The 24,732-nt window shown below is 61.4% G+C and overlaps 1 protein-coding gene across 6 annotated transcripts; it reads left to right on the top strand.

Moving 5' to 3' along the window:
* The first annotated feature begins 4,308 nt into the window (after window positions 1-4,308).
* NDRG4 (NDRG family member 4) lies at window positions 4,309-24,511 on the top strand. Of its 6 annotated transcripts, none has more exons than XM_074881979.1 (17): window positions 4,309-4,509; window positions 8,307-8,398; window positions 8,839-8,883; window positions 15,547-15,652; window positions 16,866-16,986; window positions 17,256-17,318; window positions 17,509-17,569; window positions 17,885-17,971; window positions 18,068-18,124; window positions 18,498-18,601; window positions 19,420-19,476; window positions 19,565-19,616; window positions 20,323-20,370; window positions 20,585-20,620; window positions 20,815-20,866; window positions 21,469-21,507; window positions 22,161-24,511. In XM_074881979.1, the coding sequence occupies exons 1-17, from the start codon at window positions 4,473-4,475 to the stop codon at window positions 22,313-22,315; spliced, it is 1,212 nt and encodes a 403-aa protein (XP_074738080.1). In that variant the 5' UTR covers window positions 4,309-4,472; the 3' UTR covers window positions 22,316-24,511. The 6 variants fall into 6 exon arrangements, with proteins under 6 accessions (XP_074738080.1, XP_074738081.1, XP_074738083.1 ...); XM_074881982.1 differs by lacking the exon at window positions 4,309-4,509 and adding an exon at window positions 4,652-4,691; XM_074881981.1 differs by lacking the exon at window positions 4,309-4,509 and adding an exon at window positions 6,522-6,611.
* The last annotated feature ends 221 nt before the right edge of the window (window positions 24,512-24,732 follow it).

Below are 24,732 nucleotides of genomic sequence, written 5' to 3'. Positions count from 1 at the left end.
GACTCAGAGTGGCCACCTTTGCATCGGTGATGACAGCTCCCCGTGCTGCTGCTGGCGTTGGCAGTGCGGTGGAAAATTACCCTGTGCTGCTGGTGGAGGAGGAAACCCATGCACAGGGGAAGGAGGGGGCTGCAGAATGATGCTGGCTGGGGTGTGTCCTAGGGAAACACAACAGACAGCCAGTGTGGAGGGGTCCGGCTCCCAGCCAGGAGGCTTTAAAATGGCATCTCCTGCTGCCTGCTGCCTGGCTTGGCCCTCTCCGCTCACCACGGGGGAGGACGGAGGCTGACTGGGGATGAGGGGGTGAATGGCTGTGGGGTGGCACATCCTGCTCCAGCCTGCCGCAGCAGGGCAGAGGCTCAGGTCTGGTGAGCAGCACCATGCTTCTGGCAGCCTTTCCTACACCACTTACGCCTGACTCACCCCACAGCACCCAACTTTTTCCTCCAGCTTCTGGCTCCTGTCCGCTGGGGTGGATGCTTGGCACAGACAAGGTGGGTCCCGGAGAGGCCAGTGGCTGGCTGCCAGCACAGGTGGGGACCCCAGCCCTGAGCGGCAGCAGGGGATGGCTCACTGCAGGGTGTATTCAGAGCTCGCTTTGTCCCTCCAGAACCACTTGCCTTGGTGGACTGAGATTCGGGGAGTTGGCCTGATGGCCAGCCTGAGCCTGTGTCCATCCCCACCCCACTGCTCTGATATGTGGCAGCACAAGGAAGGTGGAAATCTGGCCCCAGCCTCAGGAGACCATAGCAAAGCCCAGTTGGGAGAGACCAGGGGGTTCAGCTGTGGCAGCACTTGGTGGATACCTCTCTCTGGGTGGGCCCTGGCACAGGGGAGCATCCCCTGTGCTTGACATACCCCCAACACAATCCCCCCTCTTTGGCAACAAGGGACAGGGCAGCCCTCAGACAGCTGTGGCCCAACTTCAACCTCATCACCGACATCTCTGGGCAGAGAGCTCCTCAGGTCCTCGGGAAGTGCTGGAAATGAGCACTGGGGGTGTGTGACTAAATGCCGGGAGATGCCCCAAGTCTGCAAGCAGCACCCCCAACCCCCCAGCAAGGTCCTGGGGAGTCCCTGTCTGGGGCTGCAACCTCCCTGATGCCATCTCTGGAGCCAGCCCTCTGTCTGACTGGTTTCATGTCACATGGCTGAGCTAAAAGCACAGGGAAAGCCATGTGGAAAATGCCACACTGACCTGCATCGAAAGCGCAATGACAAATAATGTGAAAAAATCTGTACTGTAAAACTCCCTTGCTTTCCTTTAATCATTCAATTCAGGGTGTAGAAGGCTTCACGTGCAGGCAATTTCTGAACCCCCACATGGGGTGGCACCCCAGTCTCTCCAGTTTAGAGCACGGAGAGCTTGTGCTCTTCCCAAGCCCGATTAAATTGTGGGATTATTTCAACCACATGGCCCTGCTCTTTGACAGGGCAGCCATCTAAAAGCTGTTGTTTGATAAAGTTGGACTTCATGCGGAGAAGATAAATCCCCAGTGTGAAAAATCATTTATTCCCGTAGAAATCCCTGGCAATTGGAGGAAAGGGAGTTTTAAATCTGACCGATGTCAGGAAGATCTGACTCTGACCCTGTCTCATCCCTGACCAGTTCAGAGGAAATCCTTTGGCTGCTGGACATGCAGAAGAGGGTGAGAGGCAGCCCTGAAGGCAGGGAAGATCTGACCCCATTGAAGTACTGGGTGGTGGGCTGGCTCCTAATTGAGGGATTAAAGGGTCCCTGTGCTCCCTGACATCCCGGATGTTTTCTCCCTTCGAGGTGAGAAGGCAAACACAGCCTGGAGCCAGAGCTCCTGGTGACTCAGTGGGAAAGGCTGGAAGCAGCTGAAAACTGGTTGCCGTCCAAAAAGCCTGGGACAAGCTGTTAAAATAGATGTACCAGGGATGGAGATGAATGTCTGTATCAACAGATACTGCTCCAGCCCCTCAGCAGGCGTTTGTAGGATGAGCTGCCTGTGGCTGTGAAGCACAGGAGTGCGATGGCCACCACGGCTGGCTGAGGGGCGATGAGGTCTGGGATGGTCAGTGCAACCCAGGTGCTGAGGGCAGCCTGTGGGTACCTGCTGTCATCCTCGGCGTTTAGGGTTGGGGACAAACTTGGATCTCTGAATGAGGGTGGTACTAACAAGACTCTGGTTCAACCTCCTTGAGATGCCAGCGCTGCTCCCAAGGCTGGTGGTTACAGGGACCGCCAGGAAATCCCTTTCCAGGGCCAGCCTAGGTCTGCTGCCAGCTGGTCCCCAGGACCTCCAGGGCAGAGGTTGTCTCTGAGATCCCAGCACCCGAATCCCAGCCCTCTTGCAGCATCTTGTAGGGACCCCTCTTGGTGTAGGAGAACCAGAGCCTCACGCATCCTTACAAGAAACCTTGGCTTTCCCATGCTGACAAGTAAATAGCACTGGAAGGCAGGATGAAGCAGCATCAGGCCCTGACGCACGCACGCTGTCTTTGCAATGGTGATATGAAATGTTTTGCAGAAATGCCCAGCAGAGAGGAGGGGTGAGTGATAGCCTGGACACCAGGCCAGGCCACGGCCCTGAGTCCTCCCAGGTGAGCATCACAGGGGGCTGGGCTCCACAGGAGGGGAGGTGATGACGTCCTCAGCACTTTCCCCATGGGGATGTTTTGGGAAGGGCCAGTTTTGAATGGCATGTCCTGTGCAGTTGCCTCAGGAAACTTGGGAGTGGGAGGCTGTTACATCCCTAACTGTGGAAAAACTGAATTAAAGCAATACCAAAGAAGCACAGCAGAAGGAACAGTGGCAGGATGGGTTTGTCCAGCTTGGAGGCCAGGGGGAATCAGCCCTTGCTCTAGGGACGGGCTGGGGCCCTCTGTCCTCACTGGACCAGCTGTCCCAATTCAGGACACAGCCTTGCTTCATACCCTGTCACCTCGGGAGCCCGTGGCTCCTTTAGAAACCTGGTCACTATTACAGGGGTGGTGGGCAAACCTCCACAGACTGGCTGCCCTGCAGAGCTGGTGGCCCCGGATGATGCCGGATCACAGCCAGGGCAGAGGGATGCACCACCTGCACCCACTCCTCGTGCAGAAAACAAGGGTCCTGCATCTTCCCCACTGTGTGACTGGCCCTCTCCAGCCACCCCCACCCCCATGGCAGTGGTCACAGCCCCTGGTTTTGCCTGACTGAAACAGCCACCCCACAACCTCCTGCTCTACCCCAAACGGCTGCTGCCCTATACCCCCAGCATCAATATGTGGGGAGACATCACCACCCCAGCCATGGCCTCCACTCCAGGGTGGTTCTTCAGACACCATGGCTATCACCACCCTCACTCCCTCGCACCCCCAGACCATTATGGCCCTGCTATGGGGACCTCATTGCACAGATCACCCTTATCCTGGGACTACCTGGGCCCCTTGACCATGACCATCCTATGCTCAGGGGATCCTGCACCCCCGTGTTCCAGAGGACCCCCAGGTCCCTTGTCATCGTTATTCTTGTTCCTGCATACTCCCAGGCCCTTTGGCCTTTATGGCCCCACTCCCCAGGACTCCCTAGACCCCTTGGCCATAATGGCTCTGCTCCAGGTATCCCTCTTGCATAGGTCACCCCTTGTCCCAGGATCCTCTCCAGGGAACCTCGATCATTGCCATTCCCTGCTCTTGGGGACCCCCAGACCCCTTGGGCATGGCCCCATACTTGGGGCTCCCTGTCTCCCATGTACCCCCACTGGCAGCGCCCCATCTCCCGTGTAACCCCCCCGCATTGCTCCATCTCCCATGTAACCCCGCATCGCTCCATCTCCTGTGTAACCCCCCCGGCAGTGCTCCATCTCCCTTGTACACCCCCCCCCCCCCCGCATCGCTCCATCTCCCGTGTAACCCCCCCGGCAGTGCTCCATCTCCCGTTTAATCCCCCCTCCCTCGCTCCATCTCCCGTGTAACCCCCCCGCATCGCTCCATCTCCCATGTAACCCCCTCATCACCCCATCTCCCTTGTAACCCCCCCCGGCATTGCTTCATCTCCCTTGTGAACCCCCTGCCATCGCTCCAGCTCCCGTGTAACCCCCCCGGCAGTGCTCCATCTCCCGTGTACCCCCCCCGCATCGCCCCATCTCCCGTGTAACCCCCCGCATCGCCCCATCTCCCGTGTAACCCCCCCGCATCGCTCCAGCTCCCGTGTAATCGCCCCCTCCCCCAGCCCCGGCCCGGGCCCATTGTCCTCCGGGCACCCCCCGGCGCCGGCCCCGTTCCCGGCCCCATCCCCTCCCCTCCGGCCCCGGCGAGGGGAGGAACCGGCCCGGCGGGGGCCGTGCCCAGCCTCGCCCCTGCGCCGCCCTGCGCGCCTCGCACCGGCACCGGCTCCGGTACCGGCTCCGGTTCCCGCTCCGGCTGCGGCTCCGGCTCCGCTCGCTCCCCGCGCCGGGGCCCGCCGCCGCCCCCTCCGTCCGCCCCGCCCCGCCCGCGGCGGCGCCGGGACCCGCCGCCCCGGCATGAAGGTGCTTCGGCACAAGATCGAGCTGCTCACAGGTACGGCCCGGCCCGCAGCACCCGCTCCCCGCCCGGGCTGCCGGGGGGGGCGAGGCGGGGGGGAGCCGGCCGCTGGGGTGCGGGGGTCGGCGGGGCGGGGGGGGGGACGAGCCTCCAGCCCCCGCCGACGAGATGGGGCTGCCGGCCCCGGCCGCCCCCGCCGCCTGCCTCTTCTCCCCCAGGTACGGGCTGTGGGGGGAGCGATGGTTCTGGGGTGAAGGAGGCGATCCCTGCCGGGGTGCCAGGGCTGCAGCGGGCGAAGGCCAGCCTGGTGCTGCTGGGGGGGGGGCACTGAGCCGGCAGCCTCCTGGCACGGGGGTCCGCCAAGCAGACAGCCGGGGTGGGGGGGTGTCTGTGGGACTGCTGGGGAATCCCTGCGGCGTCCCCAACTGGCCCAGCCTCCCATGGGAGTCTCCCCGCTGGCTGGGTGCTGCGAGGACGGGGCTGGGGCAAGGGGAGGAGGTTGCTCTTAGCAACAGCCGCTGCGAAACAGCGCGCACCCCCGCAGAGCCCCCCGCTGGCACTGCCCCCCCCCCCCCCCCCAGCCCGGGATGCTCAGCCCCTGCATCCCTGGCACCGCATCCCCCAGCCTGGTGGGTCTCGCACACTGCCCTGCCCGCTCCTGCACTCCCCGGTTGGACCACACCGCTAGGCTGGTTTGTGGGGGCTGCTGGGGTGCAGACCTGCCCCCTCCCCCCTCCATGGGGGCAGAGCAAGCTGTGGGTGTTTGTCCTGCACTGGCGGGGCAGGAGGTGGCTCGGCCTGGATCACACTGGGGTTTTCCTCTACCCCATCGTGGCTCCTCAGCAGTCCTGCTCGGGGGGGCGATGCTGTGGGCACCCGTCTGTGTCTCGGATTGGGCTGCAGGTTCCCCTCCTCCCTCTCCCCGCCTTGCTGGAGGTCGCCTTGGCTTTGCCGCCTGGCAGGGGCCAGCCCTCACTCCTCCGGATTTGCCTCCCCATCTGCTGTGCACTGCTGTTAGCTCAGAGGATCTGTGCCAGCATCCCGTGGGCGCCACGTCCACGCTAGGGCAGGAGCAGGTGGTCCATGGGGAGACTCCCGTGAAGTTGGTGCATTGTCTGAGGGACCCCTGCCTTCCAACCGGACATGCTGCCCAGCATCAGACCCTCCGCACCACCTCATCATGATAAGATAATAATAATGATGATGATGATGATGATGATAGTGTATTTCCTTACCACAAGGTGTTTCTCCTCCAAGAAGCCAGCACTGGGCTGCAGATCCCCGGGGAAGCAGAGCCAACGTGGCTGTTTCCATCCCCGTCTATACATGCAGTGCCAGGGCGCTGGCGGGGCAGAGCACGAGTCCCAGAACAGAGCACTGCTGTCCCGCTGGGTTTGGGACCGATGTGGGATTAGGGACGAGGCGTGTCCCAGCTGTGCCCAGGAAATGGCGGCACTGCACTGGGGAGGCAGACTGGGAGCTGAGATGGGCGCGCTTGGGGCAGCACCCCGGGGATAGGCGCCGTTGGGGAGCATTGGGGTGAGCTGCAGGGAAAAGGACTCGTTGCCAGCCACATTGCCACAGAGTGCAATAGGAGCCAAGCTGCTTTGGCTAGGAGACCTGGAGACATGGCTTCCTCAGCAGCCCTCCGCAGTGATGGTGGCCTGGCTGGGCTGGGTGATGCTGCCCACAGCCCCACTGCTGTGCTGGCAGGAGCAGGGACGAGGGTACCTGTGGGGTGACATGGGATGCTGAGCACCCCTGGGAAGCTGGCAGCATGGCTGTGATCCTGCTCGCAGGCTGTTGCACCCATGGGACTCCCTGATGTACCGATCCCTCCTCCATTTCCGTGCTCAGCACCACTTTAGGTGACTGTCCATCCTGCACTGGGGACGCTGGTTGGCGTAGGGCTCTGCCATGTCCCTTGTGAGCCAGCTTTCCCCACACCATGCAAGCAAGGTCACGGGGCCTTTCCTCATTGCTCAGCCACCCGCCCTCCCATATTAGCTGGAGGCTTTAATTAATAAAGGCATTCACCATACACTGAGTGCTGTTCCCAGCTGCCGGGGGTGCAGCCACACAGTGGGTTGGCGCGGTCAGCGTGGGACACTCCTGCTCTCTTCCAGACCCAGCTACTGGTGAGGCTGATTTTCCTCCCATTTTTTAACCTCGGGATTGTGCCCCAGGGGATCGCAGGGTTGCTTGGTCAGTGGCTCTGTGGGCTTCAGAGTCTTGGCTGCGCTGGTGGGCTGCAGGCGAGGGCTGTCCCCTTGCACAAAGCCATTTCCCCAGCAGCAGCCCAGCCTGGAGCAACATGCCCCAGCGGTGTGTCTCTCCATGGGGCTCTCAGCACCGGTCCCCACTGGGGTTTTGTGCAGCCCCCAGCCCCTTTGTGCAGGGGGTGATGTGGATACCCCCGGCGCTGGGTGTCCTGGGACTCCTGGGAGGCTTCGTGGTGCTGTTTCTCCCTCCAAACAGTTCTGGTTCGTTGGATGGCTCCCAAGGAGCAAAGCAAAGTGTGGTGTCTGCAGAAAGCAGCCAGGTGGCACAGCCTGTTTGGGTTTTGAATGGAAAACCTGGTCAGATGAGCAAAAGCTGTCTTTGGAGGGGAGTTTATGACCAGCTCCCATATTCCTAGTGGCCTTGCAATGCTCGTAGCATTGCTTGGCCTTTCCACATCGTCAGCCTGGGCTGACCCAGGTTTGAAGGTGGACAGATGTGGAGCAGGCTTGGCTTGAGGCTGTGGATGAAGCAGGGTCTGTGTCTGCTGTGGCGCTAGCACAGCCCGGTATCATCCCCGGTATTGCCAGGGAGATTGCAGAGGGTGGGTAGGCAGTGGAAGGGGTGTGGGACTGGTGCTGGACTGTTCAGAGCAGCAACAACTTGTCCAAAGGCTTGGCCTTGGGGAAGGGGTGGAGACAGAGGCAGCGAAGGCAAATGCCTGAGGTCCAGATCCTGAGCACTGGGACTTGCCAGTTACCCACCCAGTCTCTATACACGGGGGAGCCTGGATTGTCCCGTGTCCCCGATGTCTGTCACCCTCCGTGTGCAGCCAGCTGCTGGGGGTGCAGGCACCCCCTTGCTCCCATTTGCTTTTGAAGCTGGCCTGGGGGTGTTTTTGGAGACACTGGTGTTGTGGGGTACAAAGTCCCAGTGCCCTGGTCAGCAGCATCCAGTCCCATACCTCTGCTCCACAGCGAAGTCTGTCCCTGCAAGCCCTGGGGCTGAGCTGCTGGCTGGCCAGCACCTGCTTCACAGGCAGGGAGAGTTTGGGCGTAAAAACATTTGGTTTTATCCCATCATTGCAATACAAACTTCAGGCTGTCTCTCTGCTCCCCTGCTGCTCGGAGCATCCTGCTGCCTCCCAGCATGGCTGAGAAACATCACCCCTTGTTCTGGCTCTGCACCCATAGCTGTCTGCAGCTTAAAAACCAGCCAAAACCTTGGATTTTCTCTCTCTGACTCATGCTGGAAGTTGGGGTGGGAATTGGGATATTCTAGCCCTGGGTTGAGTGCTTACAGGGACAACCAGCATGGACCGACCAGGTTGGTCTCCCAGTTTGCCATGCACTGGAAATGGGTATGTCCTTAACTGGGAGAACTGGACCTGAGTGGGAGCTGGAAGCTGAGCTCCTCCAGCCCCGTGCCTGCTTTCAGCTCCCAGCGAAGGGGCTCGCTGTGGCCCCCAGACAAGCTGAAGCACCAGGTCCCCGTGGTAGATGGGTGGAGTGAAGCTGATTTAGGTCCCGTCCGACACCCAGGAGGCTCCAGGGGGTCTGGGACAAAGGGGACCAAGGCAGGACCTGCCCTGACAGCTCCCTCACGCCGGGCAGGGCTGCTGCTGCAGGAGATGACCATGGCGGGGCTGCATGAGCTGCGCTTCACCGAGGAGAAGCCGCTGCTGCGGGGCCAGGACGCCGAGCTGGTGAGTCTGGTGGCCACGCTGGCTCTGGCTCCTGCACGTGAGGTGCCAGGATGTGGGTATGTAAGTGGGAGCTTGGGGCAGGGCGTGTGCTGGTATTGGGTGTTCATGGGCGCCCGCGGGTGGTGTCCGGTGCACACGTGTGTGCAGACGTGTGCTGTATGGCCGCGCACGCACCGGTGAGTGCGGGTTCTGGCTTGGTGTGCTGATGTGTGTGTGTGATGGTGCACGTACGGGCTAATACACACGCGTGCAGATAGTGCATGCACATGTGTGCAGGTACTGTAGCTGTGTGTGCGTGTGTACACACGTGTGGGCATTGTGTCCCCCTGCAGCCAGTGCTGCCCCGGGGAGTGGGTGCCTGTGGTGTCGGGGGGCTTTGTCACGGGAGTGAGCTGCGGCGGGGGGATGTCTCTGTCCCTAACGGCTCCTTCACTCCCCAGGAGAACTCAGATGTCTTCCTCTCCACTGTGGACACAGACTGGAAGGTAGGAGCAGCCACGGGGGGTGCCCCCCCCGACTGGGTCCTGCGTGGGACAGCAGCCTGTGGCTGGGGAAGGCTGCGGGGCGCTGAGCGGGCCCAGGGGTGTTGCTGTCCCCCACCTTCCGTGGGGACGCAGTGCCTGGTGGGTGTCTGTGCGTGGGACTGCACGTCTATTGTGGTCACTGGCAGGAGGGGACAGGGGGGTGCTGCCAGACATGCTCTGTGCTGGCACTTGGATGTAGCTGGCGGGCACTTGGTGACAAGCCCGGGACAAAACCTCTTTAAAACAGGCGATTTCTTCTCAGGAGGGCTGAGCTGCTTTTCCAGCCACTCCACCATTGCCATGGCAATGGTTTCCTGGGCGATGCCAGCTCCCTGCTTACATAAGGATGTTTGAAAGCCTCTTTCTTTTTTGGAGAGCTGGGGCATTGCCCCTTGTACCACCCACCTCTCCCGGAGAGCAGGGTTCCCGCTCCCCTGGCTGGCACCTGCCCACCTTGTACCTCTGTTTTGCTGCTTTGGTGGAGCCCCATGACGTGACCTCGGGGCTTGCAGGATCTCCACATGTGCCTGGCTCCCATGTTGGTCTTCGCTGCTCTCACACCTCTGCCCCAGCTCATTCTGCACCAGGATCCCTGCAGAGACTGGGGTGCTGGTAGATGGGGAGGGAGGGTAGCGGGGCTGCCAAACCCCAGCTCACTGCCTGTCCCTCTCCCAAAGCATGCCCCCTCTCAGGGGACACCAGTGACCTAGTGTCAACCATACAACCTGCATTCAGGTTTTATGTTGCTGCTTTGCCAGCTGCTGGGACCACCGGGAGGGTGGGCTTGGTTGGTGCTGGCTGAACCAGGGTCTGGCACTGAAACAGCAGCACCTGCAAGGATAAAATAAATCTGGATTTCATTCTTCCTGGGGGAGGGGCAGGGGAGCCCAGGTCCCTGTTTTGGCAGACCCGAAGTGGTGCCCAGGCTTTTGGGGCTGGCCCACTCAGCCTCCATCACCTGTGCGCGTGGCAGGGTGCAGCCAGACGGGGAGCAAGGACTTTTGTCAGGATGCTGAGTGGTGGCTGCGGTGGTTCACAGAGTAGGAGATTTCTGGTGGCCCTCTTAGAGGCCTCTTGGCAGTGGTAGAAAAGAAATGCCGCCCTTCCCAGCAGCTCCAAAGCTGGCGGGATGCTGGGGCTGGGAGTGACAGTGTGTGGGCTGCTCCTTGCTCTGCTTGCTCAGGGTCCCTGTTGACCACTGGAGGGGAAGCCACACGCCCTGATGTCACCAAAGTGAGGGTGAGGAAGGAGAGGGAGGTGAGGAGGGAGAGGGAGGTGGCAGTGCCGGGCTGCCTGGAGCTGCTGGTAGCACCACGGGCACCAGTATGGCTCTCGCTCAGCTGTGCTAGGGCAGGGCTTGGTTGACATGCAGGGGATGTTAAAGAGCAGTGACTCTCCTAGGACAATCACAGTGGCGCTGAACTGTGTCCCCCATGGTGCCCAAGTGGAGCGGGTCTGGACAGCACATGCCACAGTGATGTGCCTGCATGGCCTCGGTACCTAAATAATGAACTGGGCAAGGATCAAGGTGGCTTTTCCCAAGCCAGCCAGGCCCTGTGCCCTCTTGGTTCCCCTCCAGGAGTATCAGGATGGGAATGGGATGAGCTTCCCAGGCTGTGCCGGGGCAACCCCCTCTTTTCCCCAACTTACAGGTCAGTTCCCCGCAAAGGCTGCGGGCTGCCTGCCCTTCCTCGAGATCTTACCCCATTTTCTAGGCTCAGCTCCTTGGGGTAATTCAGTCCTTCCCCCCAGCTTAACTCTTCACCTGACCCTCTGCTCCTCCCCAGAGCTAGTCACTGCTTTCTTGCCAAGGTGCTCTGGCCTGGCTGGGGCAGCTGGGGGGAGCGGGGATCCCCACTGCTGCTGCCAGCTGAAGTAAAGCCCTTGGGGCTGCTGGTGTAAGCCAAGGTGCAGGAGTGCAGGGGCCAGGTGCCTCTGCCCTGGGACCTGGGTGCCCTGGCACTGCTGGAGGTCTGGGCCACCTGCCAGGAGGATGGGCTAGTAGCCAACGGGGTGGTGATGCCATTTGACGGGAGCCCTCCCATCTCCCTGCCACCCTTCTGCATTCATGCCTTAACTTCATGTCAGCTTTTCCACCCCTTTTCCCTTCTATTTTGCCACCTTCTGTCTTTTTTGGCCTGCTTATCCCCCTCTGCATCTCTTGCTTTTTCCCAGAGGCTTGTGCTCTTTGGCTCCACAGGCAGCAGGGCTGAGGAAAGCAAAAATGGCTCTTGGACCCACAAACGGCGTTGTACTTGTGCCAGGAACCACCCGGGAGCTGGGCTTCCCCCTCACACCCGGTCCTTCGTTAGCAGAGATGCATCTCTCCGGGTTTGGGTGTGAACTCCCTGCGGGACAGCCGCTTTGGTGGAGGCAAGGTGGATGCCTTCCCTCCACCTGTCTGTCCTTTCTCCCACGTCCAGACCCCCTGGCTGCCCAGCCCTGACTTGATTGCAGGACACTGCTTTCAGTGGCTCCCCACCAGCTTTGGTGATCATTTGTCCAGGTCAGGGAAGGGGCTTTTCCCGGGGAAAAGTGGCTCAGCCCTGTTATTAGACATCAGAGACTCCCCAGGAACAAGCCTCGGAAGAGGCCACAGGGCTTTGTCATGCGGGTAAGCCTGTACATGTACTGGTGCTGGCGGCTGGACCCCCTCTGCCCATGGCTGCGGTGCATGCCAGGGCATGGTGGAAGCAAGCCGTGGCAAGCTGCCCGAGTGGGGACAATGCAGAGGTGATGTCAGGCTCCAGCTGGCATGGAGCACCCCTGTGGTGGGCAGGAGGGTGGAGGGTCCCCGCTGGATGCGGCCCTGGGCTGGCACTGGCACGTGGCTCTCCAGCCCCTTTAGGCAGGCGCTGGAGGGACCACGGGACTCTTTCTCCATCCACAATTGCCCAGATTTGTGCTGCAGTGGTGCTGAGCTGGGCAGGGGCAGACAGAGTGCAGGGGGGTGGCACCCAGAGCCTGCCAGGGGGTTCTGGGGCTGTGGCAGCATGAGGCCATCTGTGAGTGCGAGCTGCCTGCTCGCCCTCTCACGAAGCCTCGTTGGAATCAGGGCAGAAACCATCTGCCTGCGCACATGTGCACATGGGCATACACACACATGTGCGTGTGCACTCAGTGTGTGTCAGCCCAGGGGCAGGGTCTGACCCCTTGGCGCCGCTGGGTTTCCTGCCTTAGTTACCTGCCCCTGGCAACATCCAGTTGGGGCTAAATCCTGCCCATCCCCTGCATGCCAGTGTCCTGCAGCGGACGGGATGACTGTGCTGCGGGGTCAGGTAACACGGGTATCTGGGCAGTGTTCATGTGCACACGCGTGTGTGCCCCTCCATGCACATGTGCACAAGGTTCTGCATGTGTGCGGGTCGTTGTGCATCCGCGGGCACGACTGATGGCCGTGGCATCCACGCGAAGCACATGGGAGAAGGATGCAGCAGGCATGCTTCTTATACACGTGTGGCCGTGCACATACATGTACAGGAGCATGTCCCACGCAGACACACGGAGGCCAGCCCTGTGGGGGTATGCAGAAGCATTTTGTGGGGTTCATGTGCTTCAGCATGGGTCATTGTATTTACTTTTGCAAAGTTTGCATGCACAGACGTGTGGGGGGACATGATTTTGCCTGTCGGCTGTGTGTCGGTGTGTTCCTGTGCATGTATGTGCGTGATCACACGCATACGCAGAGCACACCTGCTGTGTCCTTCTGCTGTGTGTTTAGCGTTTACCTGTCTCCATTTGGGGGGGGGGTTTGTGCTTCCTGGTTTATGTGCATTGCTGCAGGGCCTTGGTCTGAGCAGGTGCAGGCTCGAGCATGATTCTGCATGTTTGCGTGGGGCTGGACCCGCGTGTCTGCGTGTGATGGGTGTGGGTGAACACTGCTGGGATCTGCTGTGGCGATGCTCTGTGTGCTGCGAGGCTGCGACCCTGTCCAGGCACCCCTGCCTGTCTGAGTCTGCTGAAGGAGGGAAGATGGAGCAGGTACCGCACGGTACCAGGCATTTTTTCTTCATAAACAAGGGTATTTGGGGCCAATTGGAGCATGAATAATTCCCTCAGCAGCCAATGGCTGAGTGCTGGCTCCATCTCAGTGCTCGCCCGCAATGGAGGCCAAACCTGCCGGGGCTGCGCGTTGCGTCGAGGGGGAAGGGAGAGGGAGGGCTTAGCGCAGGGCTGGGGCTCCGCTATAAATCGAGGCGAGGGGCTGAGCCAGCGCAGAGCTCTGCTTCACCCCAGCCCGCCACACCGCTGTGCCCCACACCGGGACCCCGTCCTCGGCCCACCCAGCCCATCCGCGCATCCTCGTCCACCCGGTTCCTCACCATGCCTGAGTGCTGGGATGGGGTAGGTACCACCGTTCCCGTGCTTGCTGCCCTCCCTTCTCAGGGAGTTTTGCCCCAAGTACCTCCTCTGCTCGCCGAGGCTGGACCTCTGCACCCAGCAGGGCTCAGTGTGGGCCAGGCAGGCGTTGGTGCAAGGGGGGGACCTGCTGCTGGGGAGCCCTTCCTTCCCTCAGCCCCACTGCTGCATCCCTGACGTGCCGCAGGTTTCAGGGACGCATTGTCCTTGAGCATGTCCTCCCCGAGCCCGGCGGAGATGCTGCGCTGAGGCTGTGGGTGAGCGAGTGCAGCTGCTGGCTGCGCTGGGGCTGAGTGCTGCTGGGGGGGGGGGGGCACGCTGCCCCTTCCCCACCCCCAGAGTTGCAGAGGGAGAGGGTCTCTTGCCATTTTGAAGCAATCCCTTGGATGGTTTCTGGCCTCTGCGGTGATGGCAACACTCGATGGCAACAGGCTCGTGCGGAGGGGGGCGAGTGAGGCGGGAGCACTGCAGCGGCAAGCGGGTAACCTGGAGAGGACTGGGCTCTCTCAGACACCTCTGGGTGCTGTGACCCCTGCGCCTCTCCTCGCCAGGGCCATGGGTTGTCAGTGCCCCCCGTCGCTGCCTGTATCCCCTGCATCCCTAGCCTCTCCCCGCAGCAAGCATCCCTGCAACAAAGGGCAGGGTTGTGGTACCCAGTGATGCTGCAGAGGCTGCACCATAGGCAGGGATGTGCCTGGCTTGGCGGGGGGAGGCTGGGGGTAGCAGTGCTGGGGAAAGAGCCGCCACCTTGGGCGTGTGATTTTGGGGCGGGATTGCAGGCTGAGCTGTTGGGGCTGTGATGGGGACTGTGGGCATGGTGATGGGCAAGGAGCCAGCGCTGTGCCCAGCATCAGACCACATGGACGTCTCCTGCTCTGACCTTGGGCCAGGCCCTTCCTCTGCCTCAGTTTCCCCATCTGGCATTGCGGGGGGATGTTCATTGCCTGCTGCTTGATACAGCCCGGGGGGGTGGAGGGACAGCTGTGGATGAGGGCTGGGGTCGGGGTGCCCTTGGGTAGCCGAGTGTTGTCTCGTGCACAGAGCCCTTGAGCTGCCCTCGGGCACCGCATCCCCTCAGGAACAGCAGATCTTGGTGAGAGGAGGCACCACAGTGAGGAGACCCTGTCCTTAGGTGGTTCCTCCCACCTGAGGCCTGTGTCCTTCAGAGTCCTTGTCGGCATGTGACCCATGGGAGCATTCACGTGCCCGCTCCCCTCCCACCAGCCCATCCGTGGGGCTGCCAGTACTGGCAGTGAGGTCTGTGCCAGTTGGGCACCCTGCCAGCATCCTCTGCCCAGCCCTGCTTAGCTTGTGATGCTCCTGCACCCACCAGATCCCAGCTCTGAGGTCACTGCCAGGGGCCTGGCTGGCAGGCATGGGCATCTGGAGGGGATCCCTGGGCCCTTATCCCTGGGCAGCACCCGGGCTTGCAGCCCCAGTTTTCCTTGCTGGATGGGAATGATGGCCGTGGAGACAAGGCTGAAGCCCTCCCAGCCAGGGAAACTGAGGCACGGGGCAGTCCTTGTCTCTGTATGAGGGCACAGCCATTTCAGAGCAACGGATTTTAAAGCTACTTGAGCTGTCATTTTGGGATCAGGCTGCAGTGTTTCCTGGGGTGCTGTCTGGGGTCTGACCTCTGCCTGTTTGTCCCAGGCACAGTGAATCCAGGCCAACTGGGCCATGCTGTGATCCCCACCCTGTTGCCAAAACTCCCTCAGTCTTAGGTCCTCGAAGATTTCCTGTCTCATCCTGTGCTCCACCTGTCCTGTCCCATGATCTTCCTCTTCCAAGCCCTCTCAGATCATCCTATCCTATCCTATCCTATCCTATCCTATCCTATCCTATCCTATCCTATCCTATCCTATCCTATCCTATCCTACTTATATCCCTTGACCCAATCCTGTGATACACCTGTCCAATCCTAAATCCTATTACCCTATCCCAAATCTTCCCTTCCCTTCCCTTCCCTTCCCTTCCCTTCCCTTCCCTTCCCTTCCCTTCCCTTCCCTTCCCTTCCCTTCCCTTCCCTTCCCTTCCCTTCCCTTCCCTTCCCTTCCCTTCCCTTCCCTTCCCTTCCCTTCCCTTCCCTTCCCTTCCCTTCCCTTCCCTTCCCTTCCCTTGTTTTTCCCAGATGGCTGCTTCTCTTTCCCTTGTGTTCCCATGGGACCCAGCCCCCCGGGGAAGCAGCGGTGAGGGGTGGGATGACGGGGCAGGAGATGTCGTCTTGGGGCAGGCAGGCATCACCCCGTCTCTCCTCTTCCCCAGGAACATGACATTGAGACCCCCTACGGTCTGCTGCACGTGGTCATCCGGGGCTCACCCAAGGGGAATCGCCCGGCCATCCTGACGTACCATGATGTGGGGCTGAACCGTGAGTGCTGGTCCCTTGGCCGCGGGGCGCAGGGGCAGGCAGGAGCAAGCCTGGGGCTGCACCGTGTGCCGGGGCCTTGGCCAAAGGCTCTGGCTCAGCTTCTTTGCCTCCTGCCACGGAGGGTCCCCCGGCTGCTTTGGGTCTCCTCAGGCATCTGAAAGCACCAGGAGGGTTGGCTGCTCAGCTGAACCCAAAGCCCAGGCCAGGCACAGCCAGGAGGGCTTGGCCACCCCGGCGCTGGCTGTCTGCCTGCCCACACCAGGCAAGGGCGGGCATGGGGGATGCCGGGTTGGGCCCCGCCGCTGCCGCCCCGTTGGTATTCAGAGCACGGGCAGGGCTGGCGGCAGGGTGCAGTGGGGGCTGAAGGAGGCGTGGAATAGCTGGGAAGGAGAGACCCTGAGCCGGGGCTCTGGATGTGGAGATGCTGCACTCTGTTAGCCTGCAGCCTTGGACCTGCACCCCAGACCCCTGCCCCGGGCTGTGTCCCCTGGCTGAGCTGTGATGCCCTGTGAGCCTGGAGAAGCATCTCGCCCTCCACTGGCAGCCGGGGCTGAGTCACCGTCATGCCGGGTGAACTGCCTCACCACCACAGCAGCACTCTCGTCTCCAGGGATGTGTCGTGTTGGCTGTGATGGACCTTACAGCCTGCCTCGCCCCCATGTTTTGGGAGGGATGTCCTGGCACCGATGCCATGGGGCAGGACCCCTCCAAGCCCCAGCAATGGCTGTATCCCTCTGCAATGGTGGTGGCCTGTCCACAGCAGCACTGGGGCTATTTCTTTGACTGTTTCCAAGCAGGGAGATTTGCAGTCATTTCTCAAATCCCATGTTTGCTTGAGCCCTTTCTGGGGATTTTGGATGGGGCTGCTAATCCCACTGCCCACTGGGTGGTCCTACAACTCTGGGCTTTGCTTCCCCCAGTCCCATCCCTCCAAGCAGACGAGTCTCACCCCAAACCCCTCATCCTCCTGGCTACGTCTGCCCATCCCCATGCCTCCCAACACCAGTAGGGATGCAGCCCTTGCTAACAGTGGCTGTCGTATTTGCTGTGGGGTGAGTTGCCTGGAGGGAAGGGGATGGGAGGGCTTTGGTGGCATGTCACCTCCCAGTTGAAGGGCAGTGGGAGGGCAGGCGACCTCTCTCCATGCTCCCCTGGCCTGCCAGGCCCCTGTGCTGGGCCGTGTGGTCTCTGATCCCTGCCTGCCCTTTGACAGACAAGCTTTGCTTCAACACCTTCTTCAACTACGAGGACATGCAGGAGATCACGAAGCACTTTGTGGTGTGCCATGTGGATGCGCCGGGCCAGCAGGCAGGAGCCTCGCAGTTCCCTCAGGGGTAGGTGCCAGCTTCAGGGGCTCGCTATGCCTGCGGGATGTCACCTCTCTGCCCACTGCGTTGTTGCTGCCTGGGCAGGTGTGCCCTGCCTGCAGGTCTCTCTGAACTGTGTCAAAGCCCGTGGCCCGACTGGTCTAGGGTGGGCAATGGGGTGATTTGTGAGTGGGTGGCATTTCCCTGACCCCTTTGGGCAGCCCAGCTGCCCTGTCCCAGCCTTCCTGCTGTGTGCAGGTTCCATAACTGCCATCCTGTGCCTCCCTGTGCTGCAGGTACCAGTACCCATCCATGGACCAGCTGGCTGCCATGTTACCCAGCGTGGTGCAGCATTTCGGGTGAGTCAGCCTCTTCATGGCTGCCAGCTGAGGGTGCTGGGCAGGAGGCAAGAGGTTGGGGCTGGGGAATTGTCCCAGTAAGCTGGCACCCTGCATGTCTTTTTGTGCCCCATGCTACGGGTGGAGGGGCACCCCCGGGAACTCACGCTGGAGCCTGCTGTGCCCCCATACGCACCTCTCCACTTTCCAGGTTCAAGTACGTGATTGGGATCGGTGTTGGGGCAGGAGCCTACGTGCTGGCCAAGTTTGCGGTGAGCCTGGGGCTGGGATGGGCTGGCCCTGAGTTGCCTGTACCTGCTGTCAACCTGGGGCATGGGGAAGAGCAGGAGCTGACACAGCTGGGCAGGCTGTGCCACTGTGAAAGCTCCTGGAGGGATGGGGGGGTGGGGATGGCAGAGCCATGGCCGTGGTGGCTGGGCGGTCTTGCCACAGGTGTCCCGTCGCTCCCAGGACGAGGCCACGTCAGCCCTGTGCAATGCCTGTGCCGCGAGCAGTGGTGCTGGTGGGGGCCTACCCTGGGCGCATCTCCCCTTTCCACTGAGCGTTGCCCCTCTTGCTCACTGCAGCTCATCTTCCCCGACCTGGTCGAAGGACTGGTCCTCATGAACATCGACCCCAATGGCAAAGGCTGGATTGACTGGGCAGCTGCCAAGGTGGGCCGGGCCCCGACACCCCCTCCCTGCCCCAGCTGCTCCCTGGGGCTGGAGCTGGCCATGGCGGTGCCATAACTCCCTGTACTCCCTCCACAGCTCTCTGGCCTCACCAGCACGCTGCCGGACACTGTCCTGTCCCATCTGTTCAGCCAGGTAAGGGCTGCCTGTCCTGCCGGCCCCCTGACACCAGCCCCCTCCCCAGCGTCGCAGCCGGCTCAGCCAGGCTGCACCCTGCCCTGCCTGCTGGGTGCCGCAGTGCTGCTGGACCTGCCCCTCGCCCGCGGATGGGGTTAGTCAGGCCCTGCTGGAATCCCTCCTGCCTGATCCGGGGCTTAGCCTTGACGAGCGTGCAACTTGTGCCCGCATCCTGCCTGGGTGTGCTGCCTGTGCCATGCCCAGCCTCACTGCCTGGCAGCCTCCTGCTCTGCTCCGCTGGCTGGCACGGCAGGAACAGGTCTGGGAGAGCGGGGGTGTCTCTGTGGCACCCAGCAGCACTGGCCCTGATCTCTGTCCCCTGTCGGCACAGGAAGAGCTGGTGAACAACACGGAGCTGGTGCAGAGTTACCGGCAGCAGATTGGCAGCGTGGTGAACCAGTTCAACCTCCAGCTCTTCCTCAACATGTACAACAGGTGAGCACCCCGGGTGGCCTTGCCAGCAGGCTGCCCCCCTATCTGTGCCAAGGCGAGGGGCTGCAGTGCTGTTGGGTGGCCCTGAGGGCACCGTAGGAATCCTAACCACTGTTGGGTGCTGCCGTCACCCTCTGGTGCAGGCAGGCAGTGGTGCAAAGCTGGCTGCTGGTGCTGGCTAGGGATGCGGGAGTGGTGGTACCTGTGCCAGAGTCTTACCATGTCCCAGAGCCCATGGCCGTGGATGCACACGCCCTGGTAGTCCTCCTGCTCTGGGTGCTGGCACAGGCCTGGGGAAGGGGGCCACGAGCATCTGGCCCTGGGCATCCTTGGCCAGCTCTGCTGGCTTTCCCTGCAAGCCAGGCGTCTCTCCGGGTACCAGGCTTTGGGGTCCCCACCCCTGCATCCCACCAAGCCCTCAGCACCCCTGGGAGAGAGGGAAAACACAGCTGCCCTGGGAAATAAATCTGTTGTCGGAAATGCATCTGCCATGGGAAGAGCATCTAGTGTGGGAAATGCATCTGCCGTGGGAAATGCATCTGCACTGGCCTCTGGAGCCGCCTTGGTGGGGGCGGGGAGCAGCAAATCCCACCACACTTTCCTCCTGCCTCGTGCAGGGGGTGGGGAGGCTCGCTGCTCCGCTGGGTGCTGCATCCCAGGGTCATGGCAGAGATGGCCGTGGGGTCCTCCATCCGCAGGGTGCTGCGACAGCGAAGCTGGGTGCTGCTGCCCGGAGCTGGCTGTGCCCCGGCTCTTGTGCTGTGGCCTTGGTGGCAGCACCTGCCCATGGGCTCACGCTGGCCCTCTTTCTCCTCCATCAGCCGTAGGGATCTGGACATCAACCGGCCTGGAACTGTGCCCAACGCCAAGACGCTGCGGTAAGAGTTGTGTCGGCATGGCATGGGGAGTCCCAGGGCAGCAGAGCCCACCCAGGCCCAGCCCTGACTGTGCTCCTTCCTCCTCCAGCTGCCCTGTGATGCTGGTGGTCGGAGACAACGCGCCTGCTGAAGAGGGGGTGGTGAGTGATGGGATAGTGCCTGCGGGGTGGCACAGACAGTGCCCACGTGTGGGCATGCTCATGTCTGCTGCCTGCTCAGACACGTGTGAGCTCCCGACTGCGGGGACATGCTCATGTGCAAGCCTACCTGCTTGTGTAGGCGCGTGTGCACGTGCATCTGTGCATGGTCGCAACACCTGGAAAACCTCCCCTTCCTCATATGCCCAGATGTGCTCACAGCATGCTCACTCGGGTGGGGTGGCACACAGGCACACTCCCCGCTTGGCCACATGAACACAAACAGTGGCTAGCATGTGTGTTTGCTTGCACACAGCCACGTGATTGTCCACACTTGCACAATCAGTCACAGATACTGTGCAGGTGGCCACATCTGTACATAATGTGTAGCTGCACGCACACACACCCTCCTCCAGCACGTGTACCTCTATGCATATGCACATGAGCACACCTGTGTGCTCGTACACGTGTGTGACACACGGGACACCTCACCAGCCCTGCTCCCCTCCCTTTCCAGCCCCCACCCTTGCTCAGACGCTGCCTGGGAGGGGAGAGGCCCTCCTGTTCCATCCAAGGGATGGTGGTTCTGTGGGCTCAGGGCTGGGGTGGGAGGTGCCAGCTGAGGTGCCATGGGCCAGCGGTGGTACCTGTGGGCAACTTCTGCCAGGCTCAGGGCACTCTAGGGTGCTAATATCATCCTTGCCTGCAGGTGGAGTGTAACTCCAAGCTGGATCCCACCAACACCACCTTCCTGAAGGTAGGCGGGTGGCAGGGGGCAGCTGGGAGGTCTCTGCTACCCATGAAGTGCCCCAGTCCCCATCTCACCATTCCAGGTCTGTCCTGGCCATGGGGCTGGGGGCAGGTAGGGAGAGCAGGGTGGCCCCAGCAGTGGCATCCTGCCACCAGGTACCGGGGGACAGGGTGGGCAGCAAAGGCACCCTCCCAAACTAAGCAGGACTTTCTCTCTACAGATGGCTGACTCCGGTGGGCTGCCCCAGGTCACACAGGTGAGCCCCCACAATTTCCACAGTTAACTGGGTATACTGGGCCCTGGGACATGCACTGGTGCTGTCCCTGGCTAGCAGGGGATGAGCTGAGGTGGGCACAGGGATCTTGCGCAGGGGCTGCTGGAGGCAGCTCGGGGCTGAGTGGATATCTTGGCCCCGGTGCTGCCTCAGCTCAGCCTGCTGTCTCCCCACAGCCCGGCAAGCTGACCGAAGCCTTCAAGTACTTCCTGCAAGGCATGGGTTACAGTGAGTGCCAGGGCTGGGAACGGGGCTGGCGTGTGCCTGCGTGTGCACTTGTGTGTGTGCCTGTGTGCGCGTGTGCTGACCCTGCCACAGGAGAGGAGCCTGGCGCCCCCTGCGTGTCTGTGGCGTTGTATATGCAGGTGTACATGGTGTCTGTCCAAGCGTTTGTAGGGGCGTGGGGTGTACAGGCTCTGTGTGCACACAGACATGTGTACAAGGGCTCTGTGTGTACGTATGTGTGCAGACAGGGTCTCTGTGCATGCATGCACACGTGTCTGTGTGTGTGTGCATGTGCAAGCAGGGGCTGTGTGTGCACACAGACGTGCAGAGTCCACGTGCACAAGTCTGTGTGCATGTGTGTGTATAGGTCCACAAGCGTGTGTGTGTGTGTGCATACCTGTGTGTGCGCATGTGCGCGAAGGTCCATGTACACGTGTGTGTGTGTTTGCAGGTCCCTGTGCACATGCACGTGTGTCTGTGTGCGTGCAGGTCCGTGTGCATGCACACATGGGGCTGGGTGGGGGCTCCTGGCCCCACGGAGCAGCCAGCACGGCTGACCCTCTCTCTCTGCCCTCCCTGCCCTACTCCCCCTCCACCCCTGCCAGTCGCCCACCTGAAGGATCGGAGGCTGAGTGGAGGCACAGGTACTGCTCAGTGCTGCTCGGCCCGTGCCCGCTGCTGCATGGTGCCCGCCTGGCCTGTGTCCTTGAGCTGCCTGGGCACCTCTGGGAGCAGCCTGGGTGCGGGGCTGGCGCTTCCTAGCCAGGTGCCCTCTGCCTCACTCTGCTTTGCCTGAGATGCCACCCTGAGCCAGGAGCGGGGGCTGAGAAATGGCATTCGGAGAAGTCCCCCCGGTGTGGGCACAGTCTCGGCAGTGTGCTTGCTGTGCCCTCCTCCAGCCGGCTAGGAGCTGTGCCCGCTGGGCATCCTGGCCGGAGTTAAGGTGTCACCTTCCCTGCACACCTTGGGGAGCCAGGAGAGCTCCCGTCCCAGCTCACTCCTTCCCCGGAGCGTGGTGGCCAGGGGTCCCTGCTGCCTCATGCCTAGTGGTTGCATGCCCGGGAGATGTGCCCGGTGTGCAGCCTGCTGCAGCGTGCCCTGTCCCTGCCCCAGTGTCCCTTGCCAGCCTGGAGCTGCTCATGTTGTCACAGCACCGCATGCTGCAAGCTTGCGCCTGGGGTTGTTTGCATCGGGGAGTAGGACCGGTGGCTTTGCTTGTGTGAGGCGATGTCGGCTCAGGTCCTGATGGCTCTCGAAGGGCACTGAGCACCCTGGCTGTCTCTCTGTGCCCGTGCAGTGCCATCTGCCAGCATGACCCGCCTGGCACGCTCCCGCACGGCCTCCCTCACCAGCGCCAGCTCGGTGGATGGCACCCGCCCACGTGCCTGCACCCACTCGGAGAGCACTGAGGCCATGGGGCAGATCAACCACACCATGGAGGTATCATGCTGAGGTCCACACCTGCCGCCGACGTCTCCTCCAGAGCCATCTCCCATCCATCAGCATCCCGCCAGCACCCACCCGCCCCGTGGACATCCTCCACCAGGGCCCTTGCTCCTTCGGGGTCGATTTGTCGTCTTTGCCATTGGCCTCATCCCCTTGTCTGGTACCGAAGGAGAGGAGCTTCGCTTCACTGCCTCCTGGCTCCAGTTCCTGGCTTCGTCCGGCAGTCACACATGGTTCTGCATCGGTCTTCACCCTCCCCAGCATTGGCTTGGCCCTGGCCAGGGAGGGTGGATCGCAGGGGCATGGGGCCTGGATGGGGGAGCAGGGGCAGGGTGGTGAGATGGGGACAGGATGGTGGGATGGGGCAGGACAGCAGGACGTGAAGAGGACACAGGAGGTAGGCTGGTCCCCCAAGGTCAACCAATGGCTGGTCAAACCAGAAGGAAGACAGGACAGGGAGCAGTGCTCACTGGGATGTCACTGGGTCCTTCTTGGGGATGCATCTCCCATTTCTCCCTGCCGACCCTCCCTGGGGAGAGCTAGCACACCCAGGACCTCCTGCCCCAGAACTTGCTGAGCATTGTGAGAAATCGCACCCCAAACTGTCCCCTCGCCCTGGTCATGTGCTTTGTGTGCTGACCCAGAGCAGGGGGAGAGGGCTCAGCTCTGCTCCAGAAGCCATCAAGGCAGGAGATTGGCGTGGGGGTCCCCCTGCCTCTGCCCACGCCCTCACCCATGGTGACACTTCCTTGGTCCCTTGTTGCAAGAAGGACAATCACCACCTGCCACCAAAAACCGGGGGGACAGGGGGACTGTGTGCCCTGTCTTGCTCTGTCCCTGCCACACTGGCAGTTCTAATCCCAGCTCTTGGGCTGAGGCTGCCCAGGCTTAGAGGCCACCGGGTTTGGAGATGTCACATGGCAAACCCCCCCTCCAGTTTTGCCACAGTCTGTGGGTGTCACCGCAGTGGAGCCATTAGCAATAAGACGAGACACTCCCCCCCTGCAATGCTGGGGAGCCCTCAGCACCCTCTGCCCCACAGGGTGCATCACTGCAAAGTGCTGACAGTGTGGGGAGCACCCCAGTGTCTGGCTTTGCCCATGATCTGGCTTTGCCTGCAGAGCTGGCCAGACCCACCACAGCTCCCCAAATCCACCCCACCTCTCACCGGCACACTGAGTGGGGCATCTCTCAAGGGCTTGCCCCACCCCCCCCACCCCGAGCTGCGGGGCCCCATCTGGCCACTGGCTCTGGGTGGATCCAGCCTCTTGCGCTCGGCATGGAGAGCCGTGTCATCGCGTAACCTGCCGTCGGCCACCCAGCCTCTGCTGGCGCCTGTGGCCCACCCCGCAGGCAGCAGAGCCCAGCTCCTCCTCCACTGGGGTAAGGGAGCCGCTGGTTCTGGCAGTAAGTGCTCAGGTCTTTGTGGGTGGTCCATGGGGGACCCGAGCAGGGACCTGTAGGGGACCCACCAGGTGCCACCACTGGGCAAGCAGAACCAGCCCACTGGGAGCAGGTCCCACCCAGCCACCCAAAAGCACTCGCCCCCCCCCAGATCCTGTCCCTGTTCCCCAGCGAGAGGCATGGGGGGTCCTGGGGCTCCCAGTGGGTGTATAAGGGCTTTTGGCCCTGAGACCCATGCCCTGCCCAGCCCCTCCCATATTGAATGGCAACCCTGAAACACCAGTGTCCCTATTTGTCCCCCACTTTGTTCTGCCGTGTGCTTCCTTCTCAGTGTGACTCTGAAAGCTACGTAGCTCCTTTTTACTGTAGATACCGCTGCGATCTCTCGTTTTCTCAGTGTGTCCTTCCAGATGATATATATATAAATACCTATACATAAGATATATAAGGGTTTGTCTAATCCCTGACCTTTTTGGGTTCATTCCCCCTTGCATCCTCATCCAAGCGGTGCTGTGTGGTTCCCCTGGAGGTGGTCTGGCCATGCTCACCTTCGATTCCTCACCTTGGTTGGTTTGGTTTTCCTTGGTAGTTTGTTCTTCTGATTTTTGTTAGTTTTCCTTTTTTCCTGGTCACAGCGGAATTTAACGCATTTTCCTGTCTGAGCGTAACCTGGTTTTGTCATGGCGGCATCAAGGCCGCAGCACTCACAAGATGGCAATATGTAAACCAGATTTAACTAACCTGTTGCTGTAGAGAGGATTTACTGTGTTGGAAAAAAAACCCCAACAAACTAACAAAGATGTGAAGAATCTGCTGTGCTCTTTTCAACGTGCTGGAGGGAAGCGGGTCTGAGCCCATCCTGGGTCTGCCTGTAGAGATCTGGTGGGCAGGGAGGACAAGAGGGACACCTTGGCCACCGACTCCACCAGGAGCTGCACTGCTGGGAGAGGGGGACCAGAGTGCCCATGGAGGAGAGCCCAGGACCCCAGAGTGCATGTGGAGGGGAACTGTGGGGTGCT

This window comes from Strix uralensis, chromosome 12, assembly GCF_047716275.1.
Source record: "Strix uralensis isolate ZFMK-TIS-50842 chromosome 12, bStrUra1, whole genome shotgun sequence".
Lineage (NCBI taxonomy): Eukaryota > Metazoa > Chordata > Aves > Strigiformes > Strigidae > Strix > Strix uralensis.
The sequence above is the reverse complement of the archived record's forward strand: the minus strand, read 5'-3'. Positions and strand labels throughout refer to the sequence as shown.

What these genes read in the sequence shown, in the direction of transcription:
- NDRG4 (XM_074881979.1), top strand. Translation starts at nt 4,473, where the DNA reads ATGAAGGTGCTTCGGCACAAGATCGAGCTGCTCACAG. An exon ending in ACGTGCTGGCCAAGTTTGCG is followed by an intron (nt 17,570 to 17,884) that starts GTGAGCCTGGGG and finishes TGCTCACTGCAG; the next exon opens with CTCATCTTCCCCGACCTGGT. An exon ending in GAGGCTGAGTGGAGGCACAG is followed by an intron (nt 21,508 to 22,160) that starts GTACTGCTCAGT and finishes GTGCCCGTGCAG; the next exon opens with TGCCATCTGCCAGCATGACC.